The 22,434-nt window shown below is 40.0% G+C and overlaps 1 protein-coding gene across 9 annotated transcripts in view; it reads right to left on the reverse strand.

Moving 5' to 3' along the window:
- PCMTD1 (protein-L-isoaspartate (D-aspartate) O-methyltransferase domain containing 1) overlaps positions 1–22,434 on the reverse strand; it is a 46,064-nt gene that overhangs the window by 17,481 nt on the left and 6,149 nt on the right. For 3 of the 9 annotated variants that reach the window (XM_086472739.1, XM_086472738.1, XM_086472737.1), the window contains 2 exons: positions 8,443–8,869; positions 4,336–4,438 (listed from right to left, as the gene is read on the reverse strand). The exons of 1 other annotated variant lie outside the window; for it this stretch is intronic. In XM_086472739.1, coding sequence (XP_086328865.1) covers positions 4,336–4,438; positions 8,443–8,749 — 410 coding nt within the window. In that variant the 5' untranslated portion in view covers positions 8,750–8,869. Of the gene's footprint in view, positions 1–4,187; positions 4,208–4,335; positions 4,439–8,442; positions 8,870–9,240; positions 10,224–21,591; positions 21,607–22,434 lie in introns of those variants that run through there. 5 more of the 9 variants (XM_086472741.1, XM_086472742.1, XM_086472740.1 and 2 more) reach the window with 5 other exon arrangements.

A 22,434-nucleotide genomic window follows, 5' to 3' on the forward strand; every position in this document is an offset into this window, starting at 1 on the left:
CTTTCCTTTCCTTTTAACATAACCTCTGGCATCAAAGAATCCCACTGGAATTCCTGTAGTCCCTGTGTTGTTCTGGTTAGACTAAACTTCAACAATTATTCATTCACCACTGAAAAAAACCCCATCATTTACACTCTTTGAAGCTAAGACTGTTACCGGTAAGATTTAAACTGAGAAAGCCATCAGTGAGTTTTGGAGACAGTTTGCTTTCCCTGCTGAGATTTTCAATGCAATCATTAACCAGCTGCACAGGCAGGAAGAAGCTTTATTTTCTTTGTGTGTATAGAAGGATCTTTCCATTTCAAATCTGCTTTAACAAAAAGAAAGTAAGCCTTCAGAGTCCTAGCAGGAGCTCTGCATTCTGATGAAGACAAATAAATATCCTGTTGGAAGATTAAGCTTACTATTTTTCAATGCCAACACAATCTACTACAGAACTTCAGGAAGAAGTTTCACCCATAACAGTTATCCCAGAAGTAGTACTAGGGTTCTTGTCACTTACCATTGAAGTGGTTTCTTTTGATCCTGAGAAGGGTTGGTGATTTTCTTTCACAGCAGGGACTTCACCAGCTTACCCAGGTTTGGTTTTTGATAGGGTGCTAGAAGATGGGCAACCTAGCCTTGCCCTGTGGCTCTCTCTCCGAGCTGGATATTCTAGGTCTAGAAGTTGACTGGGAGCAGAAAAGACAACACATTCCCCTTCAATAAACAGGTGAAGCGGGGCCTGGTACTTGCACATATGTGTTTCAGATAGAGCCTTCTTAAGGAATGATTATTTTTTTTCCCCTTAATTGGCATGCATTCCCTGAAGGTTTTAAGAACAAAAAAAAGAGAGCCTTACGCACATTTCAGGCTCAGAGAACTTGCCTTAATCTATATACCTAAAATCTTTGCACCTCAACCACTGTAACACTTTCAGATGCTTTCAGACGGAACTTCTACTTTGCTTCTACTGGCAAACATACGTTGCCAAGGAAAATCAAGGCAGCATTTTACCTCTCAGAATGCACAACTCCACCTCCATTTAGAGGAAAACTATTTTTATAGATTGGTGGGATATGGATACAGATACAAGTGATTACTGGAATTATTTGTCTTTCTGAAACAGGTATCTGAAAAGCTTTTCCTCCAATGAACAGTTCAAGAGTCCAAAACTGAGAGAAGCCCAGCTACCAGAGAAGGACAACTCTCCCCTCAGGCAGAAAGAGTGTCTCAAATCCTTCTGGACACGCTGTTTTTACATTGCCTCCGGTCTTTGGTCAAGCACCTACCCCAATCATAGAAAAGTAAGTTTTCAATTACATTTCAAGAACTTTCTTAACAGGAATCAGGAAAACAAGTGATATTATACCACACAAGAATGGATCATTCCCCCATAAAAATGGCATCGAAGCAATATTCCATCTTGCTTTATCAGGCAGAAATCCACCACGACCCAGCTCCACACAAAAGTCAGATGCAAAGCCAGCGGCCTATCGCTCCAGGCACAGGAACACCACGGAGTTGCAAAGTATTTATTTAGGATCTAGGCTGAAGCTCTCCAAGTACCTACCCGTAAGGTTAAACCCCTGTGTCTTTATTTCAAAAGGAGATTGTTTACAATATTCAGATCAGACTGAAGAATATTATACACTAAAAGAATGCAATGAAGTGCAAAGTTTTACAGAATTCCCCATCTGCATAACTGCGTTACTGCCAGAAAAACATATCGTGGTCTCTGTGCTCCTTCTGCCCCCCACGTGTCTCGTCAGAAGCTGCTGGCAAGTGTAAGGTATTTTTCCCCCATCACACACACATCCACTCAGACAATTAACTTCATTCATAGCAGTCTGCCACACAAAATCTATTTCCAAACAGTCGAGACGCCTGCTAGGTACACACCACTGTTCAACAGCAGACAGACACCGCACAGCTTTTTCTTGGGTGGTCTTTCGTCCAAATACTAAGCAGTTAAGTTCAGATGCCACAGTCCACACAATTTGGGGTAAATATCTTTCACTTATAAATGAAGATGTAGGAAAAAGTTACTGAAACAAGAATCAACACCATACATACTGACCTAGAGCACATTACTTTGAGAGGCAGATAAAAATCCAAGACATGCTGTACAAATTCGTTTATATTAAAAGAAGAATATAGAAGGACCCCATCATAGAAAACCCCCCACATCACCTTCATTAACTACATTAAAATACAGAGTATTTACAAAGAAAGCAGTTGACCAGAATCAGGTACGCAGAGAAGTTACAAATCCCCCCACAAAACACAAAAAATCCAACCGGCCAATCAGTATCCTGTCAGCTGCAGTACAGCTATTACCAAGTAGATTTGTATCAAAAAGCACTTTCACAGAAGTATAATTTTCGTTAGGTTGGCGAGGAGGGTGTTTCTGTAGCCATTGCTTAGTATTTTACTGCTGTGAGGAAAAGGTAGATTGTTAAACAGCATAAGCCAAGAAATAATATATAAATTAGTAATAAAGTTTGGATCGTATACACCAACCCACTGACTTTTTCTCCTCATTGGAGTAACGCTGTGTAACTAAAAATCAATTTAACTATGATTGTAAATAGCACAAAGCATCTATAACACTGTCCCCAAAGCTGATCTTTGCTAAATTAGGGGAAAACATACCTCTCCTCCTTCAAGAATATTTATATCCTTTACAAAGTATGATCACTTATTTCCTTCAAACACAATATACATACAACACTGACGTTCACTTATACCAAGCCTAGCAGCTTTGGGGATTTTTTCCCCCCAGTTCTTGCGTATTTTAAAGTGTAAGCCCCAGTGTTCTGATATTCATTTACATAAATATCCAAATCAGATTTTGTTTAAACAATAACAACATTTCCTTGCTTCCCCTTCACTCACTCCCTCTTCATTTCTGTACATAAACATATCACCAGACTGGAAAGACATTCACATCAAATCCAGCTTTTTGTATGTCTGAGTACAGACACCTACAGGAACACAGGAGTACAGGTATGTAAAGGAATTGATTAGCTGGCAGGTACATCTACCTTAATAGAGCCACTGATGTAATATTAGTAACGATCACAACAGACCACATTTCACACACCTCTTTTTAAGATAGGTTACATAAAGTGCATCATAAAGTTCCTGACTTAATTTTTACTTGTTCTGGCCACCATATATATTAACTCCAGATAACATAAGTGGTTGTATTAAAATTGAGACAGTAATAATGAAAAATACTTATTTTCTCCTACATAATTTTATCTATCCTAATGGGGGAACATAGTACTAAAATCATCTACCCAGTATTGGAAGTACAGAATTGAATTCAGATACAGAATTGAATTCAGATACGGGTAGCACTAGGATGATGCTCTTAATTAACTTTATACTCTAATTAAAAGCCTTCTGTTACTCGGGAGCCTAAGGCGGCCTGTGGTCAGACCAGAGCTCCTGAAATTTGGGGTATGGAAAAAAGTGCCTCAAGCTCCAGCCAACACAACCAAGAGCATGTCAGTTCACAAAGCGCATTACCACAAAGACAAACAGCTAGAAAGAAAGACTTTTCTCTGCTGCCTGCTGGGGAAGAGAAGAGGCACAGGACACGCAATTCTTAGGCTATTCCTACAGTGTGAAAAGCTCTTCTGCACTTCCAGAAGCTGCCTTATAATCACTGTTGGAGAACTTATTGCTCATAAGGAAAAAAAAAAGTCTTTACAGAGAACAGCCCTAGCCCTCGCTTTCCCTTTCACAGAGGCAGAGAGGCCCAAGATCCAGATTCTCATGGACCAACTTAAAACTACTAAAAAAAAAAAAATTGTTGAGTTGGTAGAACCAGTAAGATTGAAATCCCTGTAACCCAGAAGTATACCAGTAAAAACGCGCGGTGTATGAGCATAGATGAACAATACTCCTAAGTCCACCTCTTCCGGTTACAAGCATGAAGATAATCAGATAAATTTACTCAAGTCTAGATCAACAGTGGTAACAGAAAGATAATGTACAATCGTAAAGACTGACTTAATGCATACAAATTACTCTATACAGGCGAAGACACCTTCCCATCACACCATTAAGTACACACGTACAGACGTGTGCGCATGTATGTATACACACCGCCAAAATGCAGGGAAATCACTTTTAAGTGTTACACAGCAGAAATACTCCCACATTGCTAAAGACTGCTTCCTGAAGCCTTAACTTACCTCATGAACTACTGTCACAAACGGGAAGTTTTAGGGTTTGGTTGTGTGAGGCCATTCTTCTCCCCTCCCTAAACTCGTAAGCAATGACACGTTCAGTTTGAAAACAAAAACGTTGCTGCAAAGTGAACTAGACAAATCAGGTACTTACTTATCAAAGCTATCACTATATTTTATGAAGCTCTCCAATTTTTCCTTGGCATATTCTACCACATCTGAATGAAGCTCTATTCCATGATTTATCCCAAAAGGTCCTGTAAATAAAAACAGCAGGGTGTCTTTTATTTGGCTTTGGTGGTCTTTGTTTATTTTTTTTTTTTCTTTAAGCATAGCACAACGCATGGAACAGCATCATACCTTTCATCTGTGAAAGAACTATCATCACATAAAACAGAGAAGTCTCCCAACACCACCAGACAGTTATTTTTTGCATCTGTATTACCAACACGTAAGAGGAAGGTAAAAGGCCAAAGCATCAGTGAAAGAACACGGACAGAACTGTAGCAAGACAATTTTTAGAATGAATTTTCTTCATAAGCATGTAGAAAAAAAATGAATCTGACTACACTTAGGCTCAGCAATTTCTTTTTCAACACAGTTGGAATACAACAATTTCAAATTACAATTTAGTCTGTATCTTGGTATTTACATTTTGAAGTTTTCTTATAGCAAAATTTTCAGCTTTCGACAATTCAGCGATTGGGTATTATATCCTTTAACCACATCTGCTCTTCTACTTTGCAGGTTCCAGAATCAGAAGTCTGCTCCTGATTTACTTATATAATAATTAATTTCCACCTAGAACACTGGAATTGACCACATGTTATGTTCACTCGTCACAATCCCATCACAATTACAACACTGCTTTCCTGCAATCAAATCCAAGCACATTTCCAAGTCAATTTGCATGCCAAAAGTTAATGCTATTTTTCAGGAACAAGAAGAAATCATGAGACAGTATTATGAGGATTATCCACATCAGGAAGGAATCTGAATCACATAGTCACATTTGCTGTGGGGATTCTATATTTAACATGCACTCCTAGCCCAGGGACTTTAGTCGTTGGAGCATAGAATTGGAACATGGAGAGGGAAGGGGAAGAAGGGAAAGTAAACATCAGTAAGATTAGATAAAACTTGTATTTGTATCCTCTACTGCATCTTAAATCTTTCCTAAACATTTAGCTCAAAGACGTTACTCCAAAGAAGCAGAATTCAATTTGTCTTTTCTAGGAGACAGATTAACAAAACAGACCTAGGAATTACTGAGAAAGGTTTCATTTTACTGCAAGAAAAAAAAAGTATATGGCACTAATTCAGTTAATAATTGCAATTCTTAACATAGCTTAGAATATTTCCTACTAGGTGAAATAGAACCAATCCCCTAGGTTACCACAGGCAGCGCTCGCAAGACCTCTCTGATGGCAGGCAAGAGGTAGGTCGCTCATCCAAGGATGTCCTTAGAACTTGTGAAAACACGTACCTCCTGTTGACACTCACACCTGCTGTAAACTTTAGTTTGTGATCTATCACATTAGGAAAAGCATGAGCACAGACAATCCCGTCCTAGCTGTTTAATGTTCCCTTGCACAGGAATAGGCTGTGGTGTTTCTAACCAGCGCAGTCACAGTTCTACAGCGCGCAGCAGCAGCCAATGTGTGTTAACTTAATTAAAAATTAATTGCCATGCCTTTAACCTCATAATTTGAAGGAAATTAAAAATGTGTTAACGACAACTGTCCCAAAATTCACATATACATTCCTTTCCACACTCAATTTTGAAAAACAAAGAACTAAACCTGCAAATGTCAGTTGCTCCAACAGCTTGAAATTACAGCCATGAATGCAAGACACCACCATACCATGATACACCGTGGTAATCATAACTTGAACAGAAAGACGAGAAACATGTTCTCTTCTTTCATCAGGAGAGTCACAGCTGTATATTTAAGCAAAAAAATCGGCCATTCTCAAAATGTGAAACCAACTTCTCTGCTACTCTCAAAGGTCCACTGGCCTCTTTCAGCATAACAAGCTCCCAATTCCACCATCTAGTCTGAACTATGTTTATATTTTAATGGTATCAGCAACAGTTAATTTAATCTCTACGGAATGCTGGGTTGGGTTTTTTTCCTACAAGTGCTTACCAGTTTCAAATTATTTGCTAATTTAATCTAGACATTTTGACACTGCCAGTGTGGCAGAAATACTACTCACTATGTTGTCAAATTGAAAGATACCCAACTACTATCAAATGGTTCTCTGTTACTAACTGCACACAGAAATCAGTTTAAAAAAGTGAGCTTTTAAAAATATATATTGTTTATTTATCAGAAAATCACATCTGTTCCTTTCTCTTTGCTAAAGCAGCTGTTCCCTGGTTTAGAACAAAGACTAAAACTAACAAAAAAGATTACATGTAACTAGTAATTTTATCAAGGGGAGCAGAGTAAGAAAATAAAAGCACACAAATTGTATTTATACCCTCCACGCCTCAGCCTAGCCCCCAAACCACATTACATCACTAAGCAGACTTCGGAGGCTCAGCGCAGCACTAAAACATGGGAAGTCTGCTCCTGGAAGGGGCCGAGCAGTCACTGCTCCGGGCGCCTCAGCACTGCCACAGGGGTCTCAGCACCTGGGCTGGCTCTGCAGGCACACCTGCGGGGTAACTGTGCTGCTCGGGGGCCGTCGGCCCATCTCACCCTCTGTAGAAGACAAGTCTTTTCCTGATTAATTTCTTCAACTCTGCATTTAATATCCTAAAGGATATGAATTCTGCTTGATAAAGAGAGGTCAAACCCAGGGGCATTCAACAGCCAACCACCAGCCACTCAAAACAGGTTAGATAAATACACAGGTGCAAGTGCAATGTACAAAAGCCACCATTTCTTTTTTAAACATTGTAGTTAAAGAATAATAAAACAAAGCTTTCCACAAGGCAGAGAAATAAATGAGTATCATTTGAGCAAACATTTTAGAATAAAAACCCAGCAATATTTACTAATTGTTTTAACGCTGAAAGAGAACTCTGAAGTTAAAATATTACAGTCTAACTAAAAATATCTACTCTCAAACAGAAACACGTGTGAAAAGGGCAAAGCAACCCTCTAACAGGGTAGGTATCTTTTTATTTTTACCTGTGAATGAATATAATCCCTGTTTCCACAAGCGAACAATCTGTTGAATTTGTTGGTATTAACTGGAACAAAAGACACTGCCGGAGATGCCAACAAATGACATTTATGTACTACTAGGGATAATTTCTATTCTTTAATAAATAGGAACAGATGACAATAACTAAACCACTTTAAAATTAACAAGCCAACACTTCACACCTCAGTTGCGTATTTAAGAAAATATATGCAAAATCTGTATGTTACCTGTCAGCAAGGTTTCTGCAACCAAGGAAACATGAAAACTCCATGTAATACAGTCAATAAAATTATATCTATGAAAACTACATAGTAAAATAAATGAAGTTATTTCATGTAATGAAATTAATTTGTAAAAAAAAATTATTTTTTGGTATGCATGCTCTGTATTCTAAATATTGGTGAGGAGGAGAATGAAAGCACTTTTCTCTCTAAGGTAGGTTTTAAAATTTAAATTTAGACAGCAATACTTCATTCCATCTTTTTTCATACAGGAAATGTATTTCAAAACAAGAAAAAGCCACGGCGTTAGTCTGTTAAAATAGTTTCAAAAACCTACTGGCCTGCAGTGCTTAAACTGTCTCATCAGTCTACAGCCCGAAACTTTTTCACTAGTAATAAAATTATTAAATAAATGTATTTTAAAATAATTATTTGCATGCTGACATGGATATATTTTTCAATTAAGTTTCTTCACGAGTCATTAGCCTTTACAATTTAGAATTTTCTTTCCAGAAACTAAATATCAAAACAGTAATCTAGAGTAAGGGCATAAACATGGTGCAAATACAGACTAAACTTTTAGTCCTCAAAAATTGTTCCTCCATGCCTTTTCCTTTCAAACAAAAGCACTGTTTCCTTTCAAATCAGAATTTTAGACTACAGAAAGGCAAGCAGGAACAATTGCCTCTTCCAAGACACTCCATGAAATGTCACTCAACAGTGTCAGTGAACACCTTATAGACAACAGACAATGTTTTAACAACATCTCAAACACCCACTCTTAAGTATAGTACTCTCATTTTTAAAGTAGTAAAAGTAGTTTCTAAAGTCTTCTAAAAACATACAGAAACACTATATTAAAATAAAAGTGTTCAAATTACCTAATATTAATCCCACCATTGTACTTAAGTATCCGGTTCCACTACCCAGATTTAGAAAAGATAATCCAGGCTGAAGCTTCAGTGCTTCCATGACTTCAGAATAAATGCAAGGTGCTGACAAGTGTATATTTCCATGCTTCCAGGCCAAGTCTTTATAAGCATTGTCCCTGTATCCTTCCAGGTAATAATCACCACGATCAATTGCTCTGAAGGCTTGCTCCACACTCTCAGTGCGAATGTACTGAGCTTCTTTCAAGTTATCAATTAAGTCATCGTTGTCTTCTCCAGCACTCACAGCTCCTCCCATGCTGAATTTCTATGATAATTCAATTAGTTTGCAAAATACATTAGGGGGAGAGTTTTCCCAAAAGCGTGACTGTGTAACGGATTCTCAGTTCTTCTTTCAGAAGCACATCACAAACGAAACCTGGAAAACAGATACGTTTACAGAACTTGAGCTTCAAAAGAGAAACAAATCAACAACTACTAGAGGGTGATGATTGGATCACTTCACAATGCAGAACTACTAAGAGTCAGGACAGCGAGTATTTAATCAAAATTCTGCCCTTCAGATTTTAACTCAATCCTATGTTTTTCAGCTTAGCTTTAACATGTCAATATGGGCTGTCTACATTAGCAAGCACTGCAGCCTAAGAGTTTACACAGGCACTGGAAACACTTCAGTGCTAAGAACCTGTCACCCATATTACATGGATTTGGCAGGGACAGCAACTGCCTTTGGACTAGCTCTAGTCCTGTCCCAAGACCTCCATGTCCAACAGCAGCTGGAGCACGTACCAACTTAGTCACGTTTGAAAGGACCCGGGTCTGCACGCTCTGAAATCAGCCCGCGGTGGGGGATGAAGCCGGGTGAGCGGCAATGTCTGGGAGACGCTTCTCAGATGTTCACTTCTGAGTTGAACCAGAATATAGTGCAGACATCACCACGCATAGTTCCATGCTGGATTCAGCACAGGAAACCCCTCAGAGTATCTCAGCCCCTCTTTGTGCCTGCCATATTCACTAGAGGAGTACAAATTCCTGAAGTACCTAGAAGTTTTCAAGAGCTTGCTGACTCTTAAGTGACTAGCAAGTTTCATGAATTCTACACAGCATATTCACTTGAAAATAACTCCTTCAAATCTGTTATTTCATCCGCAGTTATTGTATTACTAATCACCAAACTCATAAAATCCAGATGTTACCATCTTTAATGTTGCATGAATTACCAGTAAAACAGCAACAGAAGACTGGAAGGAAAGAAACCACAGAGGTTTAATCCATTACTTCTAGATGAACAGAGCACTCACAGTGAGCTAGTTGTTAACGTTAATTACACAGGCAGCTTAGATAGCCAAAAGAAAAAGATGATCATGAATCTTTTTGCATGTTCTAGGTAATCTAGTTAAAGAAAATAAAACAAACAAAACAACAAAAGACACACTGACCCCTGACTCTTGATTGCACTGCTGAGCATCACCTTTTAAAAAAAATCCCACCTGCCTCTTCAAACAAGCATCTCTCTCACAGAGCATTCTTTTTAAAAATATGACTGTAATCTTCTATCAGAGAATACTCCCAATGTAATTCAGCAAATTCCTGTTTTGTACATGCCTATTTCTGCAAGTTCCCTGAGTCAGGAATTCACAAAGACAATCCAGATGCCCAAGGTCATTTAAGTTATCAAAATGAAGCTAGTTCTTAAGTTTACATTGTGGGGATCACCACAAAGTATTTAACTATAAAAATTATGTTAAATGAAGAACCTTCTTAGAACTAATGAATCCTCTTCCACATGTTTAACAGGTCTCTATCAAAACAGTACTAATAAACCTTTCCATAAAAACATGGAAAAATCCAGAAACTACAAGCAACTTCCAATTTAGTAAGGTTTTCCCTCCGTTGCAACATTAAACAAAGACTTTTGGAGTCCAAGCCATTTTTGGTTCTGAAGGAACCAAATCTGAAGGATTAATTTGCAAACAGCAATGATGCTGAAGTAAACCACTGAAACATCCTTGCGAACACAAAAAACGTGCTCGCGTGCTGGACTGTAGTCCAATGAGTAGATTCACTTTTCTGAACACCAAACTCGGAATCAAAAGACTACTAAAACTACTAAGGATCAGTTCTCAGCAGAAAGGGCACATATAAAGATGTAGATAATCCTAAATAAGGGAAAACCAAGATGAAACTTTGAAATTTGTTTTGGCCTGTTATTTTCTTCTGGCTTTTAAAAAAACCCCAAAAGTTTCTACAGCATCCAATATTAAAAGATGTACAAATCTTATCCCTCCCCTGCCTAGATGGCCATAACAAAATAGTCTTCCAGCAAAGGAAACCTCATTTCTATTTGCAATTCTGACTGACAGAAATGTTTCCTTATCCCTGCCTTGCACTAATTTACATAAAACACCAAGTCATTAATAGAGATGAACAACCACACAGTACCAGTGCTAAGATATATAGCTAGGTTTAAAATGTCAAGCACACAAGCTGAAATTTAACAGATCATACAGTCACAATGCTTCTCCTTAACTACACACACACTTAAAAAAGAAAGGGGGCAGGTAGGAAATGCTCAGGGCTGCTACCGCCCTGCTAAAATCATGGGGTAAACACTGACTGTTCACCACTCAGCTGCGTGCACCGTCTGAAGCAAAACCAATTCTCACTGACCTTCAGGAGCAGGAAGAGGTAAGAAGTTACCAGATGCAACTATCAATCAACAGGAAAACTCAAATGAAAGTAGCAAAACCACAGTTCTCAACATCCTAGCATTCCACAGCGCAGCACGTAGGCTTGTGTGTGTTTAACCACACAGGAACGCACCCTTCTGTGGAAAAAAAACCTAAGGGACAATTTAGACAAGAAGTGCAGAACCAGAGGGAGGATTTCTTTTTAAGTAAAAAAAAAAAAAAAATTCGTAAAAGTATTTCAGCCCTGCTCACTTGTCTGCACTTGCATCACACTTAGAAGTTCAATGAACTACTGAATCAAGTGACAGTTAACAAGTTAAATAACCTACGGTGACTGAAGCAATAGTTTTTGCCGTCCCCTCATCCTAAAAAGTTCACGATTGTCCTGAGATGTGGTTGGAAATAATTTTAACTAAAAAGTAAACGCAAGAACCGAGTTTCTTGAAGACAAATGCAGCCGCTGCATTTGAGAGACAGAAATGCCGCAGCCAGCCCCGCCTGCAGAGTGCATTCCCTGCCTCAGACCAGCAGATGGAGAACTCCACCAGCTAGCCAGCTCGGCTGGGGAGCAGACACACACCGCTCCCACGGCTGGGAAAAAGCTCTTCTTCCAGCCTAAAGCTTCCTCGTTTCTATCAAAAAATGTCTTTACTAGTTCACTTAAAATTCCTTTCCCATAAATAACATTTGCTAACTTCAATATAGCCACTATGCTAAACCAGATTAATTTCTTCAGGTATTTTCTAATTTTAGATTCTTGGCATTATCTGACAGCTAGAGTTCCTGTAGCATCACAACATTTTCTACTGATGACACCCACCAAGCGTTTCACCTTCATTAACGGTCATCACGCAGACCCTCAAAGGCCAACACAGAACTGGGGGAAGTGGGGGACACTGGGGGAAGCAGGGGAGCAACCCAACAGAGCGCCTCCTCTCAGGAACGGGACGCTTACGCAGCAGAACAGAGTGGGCAGCTGGGACTACCTGAAGGTTGCGTCTTTGCTGGATATACTGGCCCTGACCAAAACCAGTGACATTAGGTAGACCGGGTTTCCTTTTGAGATATTTTGCTTTTGTTTTGCTCTCTTTAATCGCCTAGGGCACCCTGCTCTGGACTCTACAGCTACTGGTAAGCAAAAATGCCGCTCACATACGAAGTATTTTTGTAAAAAGAAAAAAAACCACAACAAAACACCAAAAAACCCCACCCACCCTAGGAAGTCAAAGAAATAGACCTTGAAAAGTGACCTCTTCTGCTGCAGAGAAATATCTTTTTATATTTTACTTTCCTCCAGTGCTTTTATGTTTGTAAGCTTTTTACCTTATAGAAGTAAAGTTACTTCCTTCTAACAGAGGCAACAGATGCATGAACTCAGACACATTCTGTATTATTTTAAGCATGCAAAACAAACCACCCCACAAGCTATTTTACCATAGCTGGAGAAAAAGGGCCAGCTAGTCAAAGCTTCCTTCTGACAGCTGACCCAGGACCAAGATAAAGACAGCAGTGCATACTACGATAACAGTGTGTACATAGCTGCAAAGCTCACAGAAAGCATCCACTTGGAACAAACCTCTGTTTCTCATTCCACACTATTCATAAACTTACTTTTACAAGTTGGAACACTCTCCTGAAGTTTCTTATATTCACAATAAAAATCAGATGTCAACACACATTCCAATTCTTGTAAAAATCCACACAACTGTATCACACCTCTGACTTGTTTCTGACCCAACTTGTAAACAATTTTACTGGAATTCCTTATCATAAATAATTTGATTTTTTAAAAAATATTGTGGCATTAATTGAACTGCTTTTCTTTGGCTACGTGAATCCAAGAAGCGCTGACAATTTGAGCGCATTTTAATTCTTCGCCTTCTCATAAGCTATTCAAAACTCTTATCTGAGAAGTCAGTAACCAGATGTAAGGTTTGCCAAAGGTTTTTTTGCCAGCTCTCAAAGGGACACAAGTTTTGCACATTTCAGAATTTTTACAAATACATTTGCACTTCAAGTGAATTCCTTAGATCACTAAGGACTTGCACACTCTCTTAAATGCAGATTAGGTATCACACTAGCAAGGTATTCAGTTAATTTGACAGACAAAACCTCACCTTTGCTGAATTCAAACAATCTCAATTTCCTATCTTATAATATTGACATATCCTGCCTCCACATAGATGACTCCTTAAAATTACAAGTTCTTTGAGCCAACTAACTTGACTCTTATTTTGTTTCAAAGGATGAAAAATAGAAGAGAAAATATAATAAATGGGATCATCCATGTCTGGCCCTCAGAACTAACTCAAGTCTCCTCAGAACTATATTCACCAAGAGATGAGCTTGAAGCACACCACAACACACCGAATCAAGACTGTGATACGTTAAACTCATAAACAGCATAGATAGAAAACTGCTTGGTGAACTTCCCCCTCACCCAGGAGGGGATGAGGGGAAAAATACAACAATAAAACACTGAGCAGTGCCTTAATACAGACACAGGAGTCAGCTGTTAAGTTTCCCCAAAAAGGGATATTCTGTGACCACGAACGCATACAAGGGCCTGAAACACTTCAGTCCATTTAACAGTCTCGTTTACTCACAGCAGAAGTCAGCAACACCACTGAGCAGCAGAGGTTTAAAGTTTCCCAGGCCATCAACCAAGTGCCAGACCTACTTCTGTTCAGACTCAATTCGTGCCACTTCTGCAGCCATAACGAACTCAAGATCGTGTTCTGCCCGTCCTCATCCCGCCCAGCAACTCCCACAACAAAAGGACTCCATTTTTAGTTTAGCTTCCCTTTTCCTCCCAAGCATTGTAACAGTGCTGCCCAAGAGGAAATTCAACTCCAAACTGCAGAGCTGAGTGTAAGATTTCAGCAGGACCACTAAATAAAACGACTGATTACTATCTGAAAGGAAAAGAGAAATTGTAACATTGGCTTCACCAGGCAAAGGCTGGAAAAAAACAAAGTATGAACTGTGTGCTGGAGGTAACCATAATAGGTGACCACAAATATCAGAATAAACCGTGGGACACAGAGGTATTTCAGAATGAAGTCTCCACAAACCTTTTTTTTTTTTTTTTCATTTTTTGAACTTTTATACATATGCCTTGCTGCTAAACTGCTACGGAAGGCAATAAAAAGTCTATGTGTGAAAATTCCCTGCTGCTTGAACTGCCTTCTCTTCCACAGCTATTTGTTTTGTCACTCCAAATACTTTAGTAAGAAGAAAAACTGTTGTTTTCAGGATATAGTAACACACTACTTGGTGCATTAAGGAAAACACTATTAGAAACACTCCATGTTTTTGAAGTCTATAGACTCGTCTCACTCAAAACCACTCACTCCTAGCCTCCTGTTCAGTGGATCGTTTCAAGAAGCTTTTCCAGTCAAACAGAAACAAGTACAGTCAGCTCTCCAACATCAAGCAGTCCACAAAGCATACTCCAAGATTCTTTGTAATATGGCACTGGAACAAGGAACAGACCACAGGATTAACGTTAAGCCAAATGAATGTAAACAGCTACAACTACTGACTTAACCTGAATTGCATTGACCTACTTGGGCAGAAAATGTTTGTCAAGTCTGATGTAAGCTTAAGCCCTGACCTTCCCCTTTAGGCCTTCAACAGCTGTTTACACAAGATTCTTCCTCCACCTCCAGTCACCTGAGCACACCAAGCAGCATACGTGGTACTGCGTTTCTCTCGGAAGATCCACTGAAGTTTATGGCACTCCACGAATGTACGGGCACCGACAAGCACATCCGCGCAGATTTCATGATCAAATGACCTTCACCTTGGTAGTTAGACAAAGGGATAATTTTTGGACCAACCTTGCTGAATGTCTACTGAATCTTTTGAGAACTTGACAACTTAAAGTAAAAAATAATAAAACAACATCGCATTTTGTTGGTTGTCCACTCAGAGGGAAAGCAATTTTTTTTCTTCTTTGGACGAGGACACATCCCTCTCTCGGTCTTCGTTTTCTTCCGTACCGGGTTTGTTTTTCTCATCTGAAATTCTATCTACCCTCTTCACACTATGGCAAGGATTGAATGCTGAAAGGAACATTTTCTATATACCAGTTCTATATGCCAGACCTGTTCTCAGGTATGCTTATAAAGACTTTAAAAATCATTACCTTTTATTACAAAGCAAAGCAAAGAATCCTGTGTATTTCCTGGATGGAACTTTTAATGGGGAGCTTAACACCACATCTGACTCAGTTCTCCTTACTGCTTAAAATCTGAGCAACCAAAAAACATTCGCAAAGCTGAGCCTCCAAGGCTTCAGAAGCAGTTTCTTGTTCAAAGACTCTCACATACAACACCACATGAACGTGTTCCGAATGCCTACTTCAAAATAAAGAAATAAGAGTTCACCATTTCCACCTGAGATAGCCAGCAGTGTAGTTTGCTATACTGGGGTGAAACCTAGAGTACAGGATAGTTTCTGAAATTTAAAGGTGCAGATCTATACCCCGTAAGTACTAAAGTAGGCCTATATCCTCAGAGAGCAAGTTCTCAGCTCTGGTCTCTATCTGTTTAGGGCTGTGCTTAGGAACCTCCAATAGTTGTCACTATAGTCACCACAGACCCAGCTTCACTGTTCACATCCTAGAATGCCCTCTAGGCCACTAACTGACCTTTTGTAATTATATCCTGCAAAAACTCCCTGCTGAGAGACAGGAAAGCTGCCTCACTGCCCTAGTTTACTGACTCATTAATCACTAGTAAAGAGTATCTGTTGATCACCTGCACAAAATTATGTCTCTCCCGCCTCAAATATGAGACACCTTTGGGATTTGCATACCTACAAACATTTTGAATCTAGTCATTCATGTTACAAAAAAATCTAAATTAGGAACGAGCACAGAAACACTCCTTTCTCTTAAAAAGATTTTCTAGTATCTACTTTCACAGTAAGTTTTCGTTTAGTCAGTATCTGCTGTAAAACTTTTGTTAAGAAGTGCTCTTATTTGTAAAGTGAAAATGCCTCCATGGATGAGAGGCTGATGAGATGATAAACAGCTATGGAATACTCCAAATAGCCTATCTTTGCAAAAGTCTCATGGGATTTTAAGCACCTGATATTATTACCTGTGCAGAGGACATTAGTCTGTCAAGCATAAAGAGTTTGCCCATTACTGATGGACGGTATTAATAACCAGTTGCTGCTCAGTCCCCAGAACCAGCTCCTCATATTCTGAAGGAGAAGTGCTGGTAAGAAAGTAGCCTCTGCAGTGCTCTGAAAAATCATTTTCCAAAGCAGCAAGATGCTGTTAGCTCATACCAAAGAAGTAAAACTTGTTCTATCAGTCCAAAAAAAATATTTCTAAATTATTTCAATAATTTCAGAGAGCAGTGTTAACTGCTAACAAAAGTCTGAATACTTGATTGACAACGACAAGAATTGATGTCTACAGCAGTGCACGGTGCAGTTGAGAGGTGAAACTAGACAGCTTCTGGCAATAGTACTGGATCAGAGCAGCACAGTATGCTTTTTTTCACAGAACACAGTGATAATATGTCAACAAGACAAGAGCTGCCAGTCTGTTGCTTACCATCAGAGGTCAGCTATGTGCAAAGATCTCAAGAGGTTGTACGCACACCTTTATGAGTGAATGAACACTAGCTCTGCCCCGATTCTGTGTACCACACAGTATGCCATCCACTGTAGATTTCAAAACAATTAATATTGCTTCTCTACCCACACCAGTCCAAAATATTTGGTGGTGCTTGTTTGTAAGATACTGCATAAAATGGTCTCATCTCTGGGGAGCCTGAAGTGGCTTCGTGACCTGTCAAAGTTCCACTACAAGATCTCATAAGCAAAGGGTATCAGCTTAACCCAATGACCAACATATAGAAGATCCCTACCCTTCCTCTGACAGCAGCGTCCATGGAAGAACACAGCAGTCCTTTCATAGCACACTTTTTAAAGGTCTCAGCTCCTGAGAGGTGTGCCTACAGCTCTGCCTGTTCCCAGGCTACAACTATTTAAGTCTGTCCAGCATAAATTAGTCAAAGAGTACTGCTCTATCAGAGAGTGGCTGGGAGACAGGAGAAAGATGAGCAGCTTCTCCAGAGGGCCTAACGGACGCACAGAAACAGGAGGCACCAGGTAAGAGCAGCTTCCTCACTGGCAAGACTAAAATATCAGGACTTTGTAAGGCAGATACGAATCAGTGATGCTTAATACACGCAGATGTCTGATATTCACTGAGTCTGTACCACGCACCTGTTTTTCAGAACAGAAACTGCTGTCTGTGCACATATTTCACAGGAATTAGCGAGCTACAGAGCGACCAGGCTGCAAAACTCATTGCCACAATACACAGCTTTGTACAAGGGTATTTAACAGAGAACACTCATTTCAAGCACAGGTTTATATAAGCTGTAACAGTCAAATGTTAAGAATTAGATGAGCTGTAGAGAGATGTGTAAAACACACACTTTTGGAATATCTAATACTGTGTAGTCTAAAAAGGCAGAAGGCATACAAGCGACAAACACTTCTACAGATTTTAACACTAACCTGATCATAAGCCAACTAAGACACCTTGACATAAAGGACGAACCGAATACTCAACATTTTTAAAACAAAAGCTGTTTCTCTTCATGAAAGGACATGCTTACTAATTTAGTTTGTCCTGACCAGAAGGTAACAAACCACAGTAAAATATGATGCTCTTTTACTTTCAGTATCACCTTCAGAGAGCAGCTCATAATAGCTGGGGGCGGGGAAGGGACAATCCTCTCTAATAATGAAGCACAAAGCAGGTTTAGTACAAGAACCAAAACATACTTTCCTAACCTTTTATCACAAACACACTTTCTGCAGCTATAGCTCTTAAGCAGATCAAGTCAGAGTTCATATAACTTTGAGTACGCAAGACGTGGCCCATGACAGAATACTCACTATTTCAGCTAGCGCTAAAGTTCAAAAGCTTATTGCACATAAACATTTGAAGCTATTTAAATAACTCACTTCCAGCAGCAGCAGAACAACATACGCCTGTTGCCTTTAGCAAAAGAAAATAGAAACGAGGTCAAGTGTAAAAATAGAAGATAGTTACATTCCTGACACTTGAAACCTCATCTTAGAGCTATGCATTTACTGCAGTCTCTACCAAAAAAAAAAACCCAGGCCTAAATAAAAAACAAAAATATCAATCAACTTTATCAAGCTCCAAATGCACTAAAATCTTTGGGTTTTCTGGTCTTTAGAAATGTATCTAAAAGCATCAAAATAACATGCAACAATCACAGCATAAGCAACTCTTAATACTGCATTATCAAAATGTTTACTTCCACAGCCTGAGAATCTCAGCTTGTATTTATTATGTGTCCTATTCTTATGAGACACTAAAATAAAATTAAAAAAAAAAAAATCAAGCCCTGATCCTGTTTACAAGATTCTTAAAATAGTCCCCTGCAACACATCAGTATGTTTTGAGAAGCTACTCTATTACTTAGGCCTATAATCCTCAGGAGGGAAGAATGAGTAAGGCCTGCTCCTGTTTCCTCCTTCTCTGCTTCAGAATCACGACACAAAAGTCTTTCACTGATGCAATCTTCCACAAGCACCGCACATTTGAAAAAACTGATGAACCCAGTAACTTGTTTAGTAGAACACATGCACACTAACGGTTACTTTTGCCTTCTCAAAGCAAGCAGTCAATACCTACTTGCACCTAACTTTCTTCTTTTTAATCTCCAAACCCTGCATATCTGCAAGCACCTCACACTTTAAGGCCCATGTCATAATCTGCCTCACTCTCCAGACACACCATAAATCCCTAAACAGCATACCCTAAAATGACACAACCTTGTCCATAAATCCCCATTTCCTAAGATGTCCAATGCTTACTTTATATAAAACAGAGATTACCCCTTCATGGTTCTTACCAAAAGAAAGCGATGATTTATCAAAGCTTTCAAAATGTACAAATCAAGCATGGAAACAAACTAAATCTGTTTTTAAAATCTACCAAAGAAGTCTCTGCACAAATGCAAGTCAGCCAGGGGGGTGGGAATCAACTCCTTATTTTACAATTTAAAAGGTTACACCACTAGTACTGTTACCAAAGCCTGTTCCACAAAGTTTCATGCCATCCTTCTAGCATTCCCCCTGTTCCTGTTGCTATTAAAAACACCCCACTTTGAGGTAAGTATAAATACTTTCCAAGTATTGCTTTTGTAACAGTATCACTTCTATTCACACCTCTGTGGCCAGCCAGTAACTTCTACCATAAATTTTCAACTGGGCTGGCAAATGATTAAACAGATTATTTGCCAGCACGTATCAGTTCACCCTGCTAGGTTATGCAACAAAAAGCTATCTGGCACCCAGACAGAGGAGCAGAGGCACACTTGTGGGTAGGGGATCCCACCCTGGCCCAGCTCCTCCCAGAGCCATCACAGGAGAACCATCAGCTCTCCCCACATCCCCACCACCAGGGCATTTTTCAGGTTGAGAGGTGTGGCCACTTACAGGGCTACCAGATTTATCTGGGGAAAAGCACCCCAGGGTTGCACAAGTCCTGATGTGGAGGAGCCAAAAATGGGGGAAGGGAGGGATCAAAGCAGCTTGGGAAGGAACAAACATGGGGAAACCAGGGCTACAGTGACAAGAGGGACAGGTCACGTGTGCACAGGTCAGGATCCGTGTCCAGCCGTGCTCTCCCCGCTACGACCGCTGTCTCTCCTGGCTGCCCATCAGTTTCCCTTTGGAACTTCTCCTGGGGCTCTGCGCAGTGTCCATGTGCGCCTGCGTGCCCAGCGGAGTCAGAGCCAGGTCACAGGGAGCAGTGGGTCTGTGGTGCCAGCAAAGGAGGGGGCGAGCGCTTGCAGGTCATCGTGGGGAGCACCCAGCTGGACTAGCCAAACTGGCAGCGTGGGCCTGGGAACCAGGGACGAGGCAGAATGTCCCAGTGAGGCAACTGAAGGAGCTGGCTGCTGGAGTAAAAGCGGGATCCAAGTGAGCTGCTGGAGAATCGGTGGCGTTGGGGATTGGTGGCTGAGCACGAGTGGGTGTGTGTGCGCAAGGGGCAATGGGGGATAAATGGACCCAAGAGCCAGTTTCAGGGTAGAACGAGTGTCTAAACCCAGTAACTGGAAGGATCCATGCTATAGACATGTGTTTGCCACTAGCAGACATTCCGCTGACCAGCCAGAAAGGTCAACAGGATAAGGCCATTGGCGCTGGTTGCATCAGTGCTGTGTTTCCTCTGCTGATGTGGAGGTGGCCAACGATGTATTTATATACGTACATGCTGAACACATGTTTGTGTGCTACTGACAATACATGCTCAGCCTCACCACTGGCTGGACCCAGGGCCACGCATGCCTAAACTAAGAACTAGAAATACTTGAACAGAACCCCTTACAGGCCTTCTTTAAAAGCCAAAACACATAAGCACATTTTTAACTTGAAAATGTTTCCGCACTATCGTTTTTCTTTGTCTTCAGGTATGAATCAAGAACTGTTGCAAATACGGCTCCAAAGTTATGATTTATTACAATTTACTTACAGTACAAACAACAGCAGATGTGGTCTGGAGGGGATCTGGGAAAGCTTTGGTGACCATTTCAAGATTATTTCACCAAGAAATGGAAGTTGCGAACCATTTATCATCGCTTATACAGCAGCTCTGCACTTGCAAAGCATAAGTGTGTCTTCATCCCCATAATCCTACCCCATCAGGTTTTTTTTTTTCAGCCATACAAAGCACATGGTTTTCACCTGAGAGAAGTGTAGTTTACAGACATAACACAAGAGGCTGCTACACTCACAGAACCTGCTGTAGTTACATCACAAACAACTCCAGTTTATCCACAGCATCCCAGAATGGAGAAGTCATATCCTACACTGACTTTTTCTGGCAACTGAACTACTCCAGAAAACACCACAGAATCTCAGGAAACTCGTCAGTAATGAGTCTTAGTCATAACAAATGTATATTTAACTGAAGTAAATAAGCAGAGACTAAGGCCTATGGGATTTATAACATTGCAACTGTCAGCTCAGCAGAAGTCACAATAAAACTCAGCAACTCAACTTTTCTGTGTCTTTCCAGTTTCACTGACCTCCTGACTGCAATAATTTTACAGTTTCTTGAAGGAAAAACACAGCAAAGCTTAAGAAACTGGACAGCAGGTGACTACACTGAATGGAAACAAAACCATGGTTCATTCTCAGAAGGGTAACGGGGAAAGTTTTGCAAATAAACAGCAGGGTCACATGCCCCAGCAGAAGAGCCAGCAAAACCCCACCTGCCAGAATCCAACACGAACAAAAGGAGCAAACAAACTTTTACAGTCTCAGGCAAAGATTTTCAGGTGGAAATCAAATCCTTTAATGGCAAGCTAATGTCCTAGCAGAAATACTCACAGCATTCCTGATCACCTGAAATTACTAGGACTGCAAGAATATTAACCTTTTGCATCGTTTGCTGAAATTAGGCATCTCTTTTAGTGAGTTTCAGGGTTCATTCTTCCAGCGATGCTAACTTGCAGACATTTTAGTCATACCTATCAAGCAAAAACAATTGTGTTCAAAATATGATTACCAGGATAGTGGCTCCAACTCTCCTCTCTTTTTTTTTAACTTTTGATATATAGACCATTATATAGCACAGCGGCCCTGACTGGGTTGCGGAGTGTCACTTAGCTTTTTCTTTCAAATATTTGTCAAGAAAACCACATGGCAATTCCTGAATATCCGCTGAAAACTTTTGTTACAGAAATAACACAAACAAATTCTCAGAATAGTAACCACTTCTCATTTTCTCCCAACCACATGGTCCTAACTCCTCTTTCAATGCTAAAACAACCATTTATAGGAATCAGGCCTTTCATTTGGGACAGGGACACCACAGGCATATCAACTGCTGGGTGTGATTCACTAGCTGACTATTACCATAAACAAGTCCAATGACTTTATCACTTTGCTTACGGAAGCCAGGCCACGCAGGTATTTTTTTGGAGAAGCAGCTCTTTTGTTTTTTGGGTTGGGGTTTTTTAATATGAATAATTAAGACATCATCTCTGAGGTGTTCTCCTTGAAATTTAGTTCCCTTTCATTAAGGAAGACAACAGGAACTGATAGCAAATGCTACCTGCTTTGCTTGAAGGATAGTACCAATACACACGCTTTGAATACTTACATTTGGGAGCACACGTGTTTTGTCTACTATATCACAGCATACTGCCTTTCACTGCATCTTAAAACTACTGTTGTTTAAGAACTCTGATTTGACTCTAAATCGTACTGCTAAATC

This window comes from Leptosomus discolor, chromosome 13 (assembly GCF_034619465.1).
Source record: "Leptosomus discolor isolate bLepDis1 chromosome 13, bLepDis1.hap2, whole genome shotgun sequence".
Taxonomy (NCBI): domain Eukaryota; kingdom Metazoa; phylum Chordata; class Aves; order Leptosomiformes; family Leptosomidae; genus Leptosomus; species Leptosomus discolor.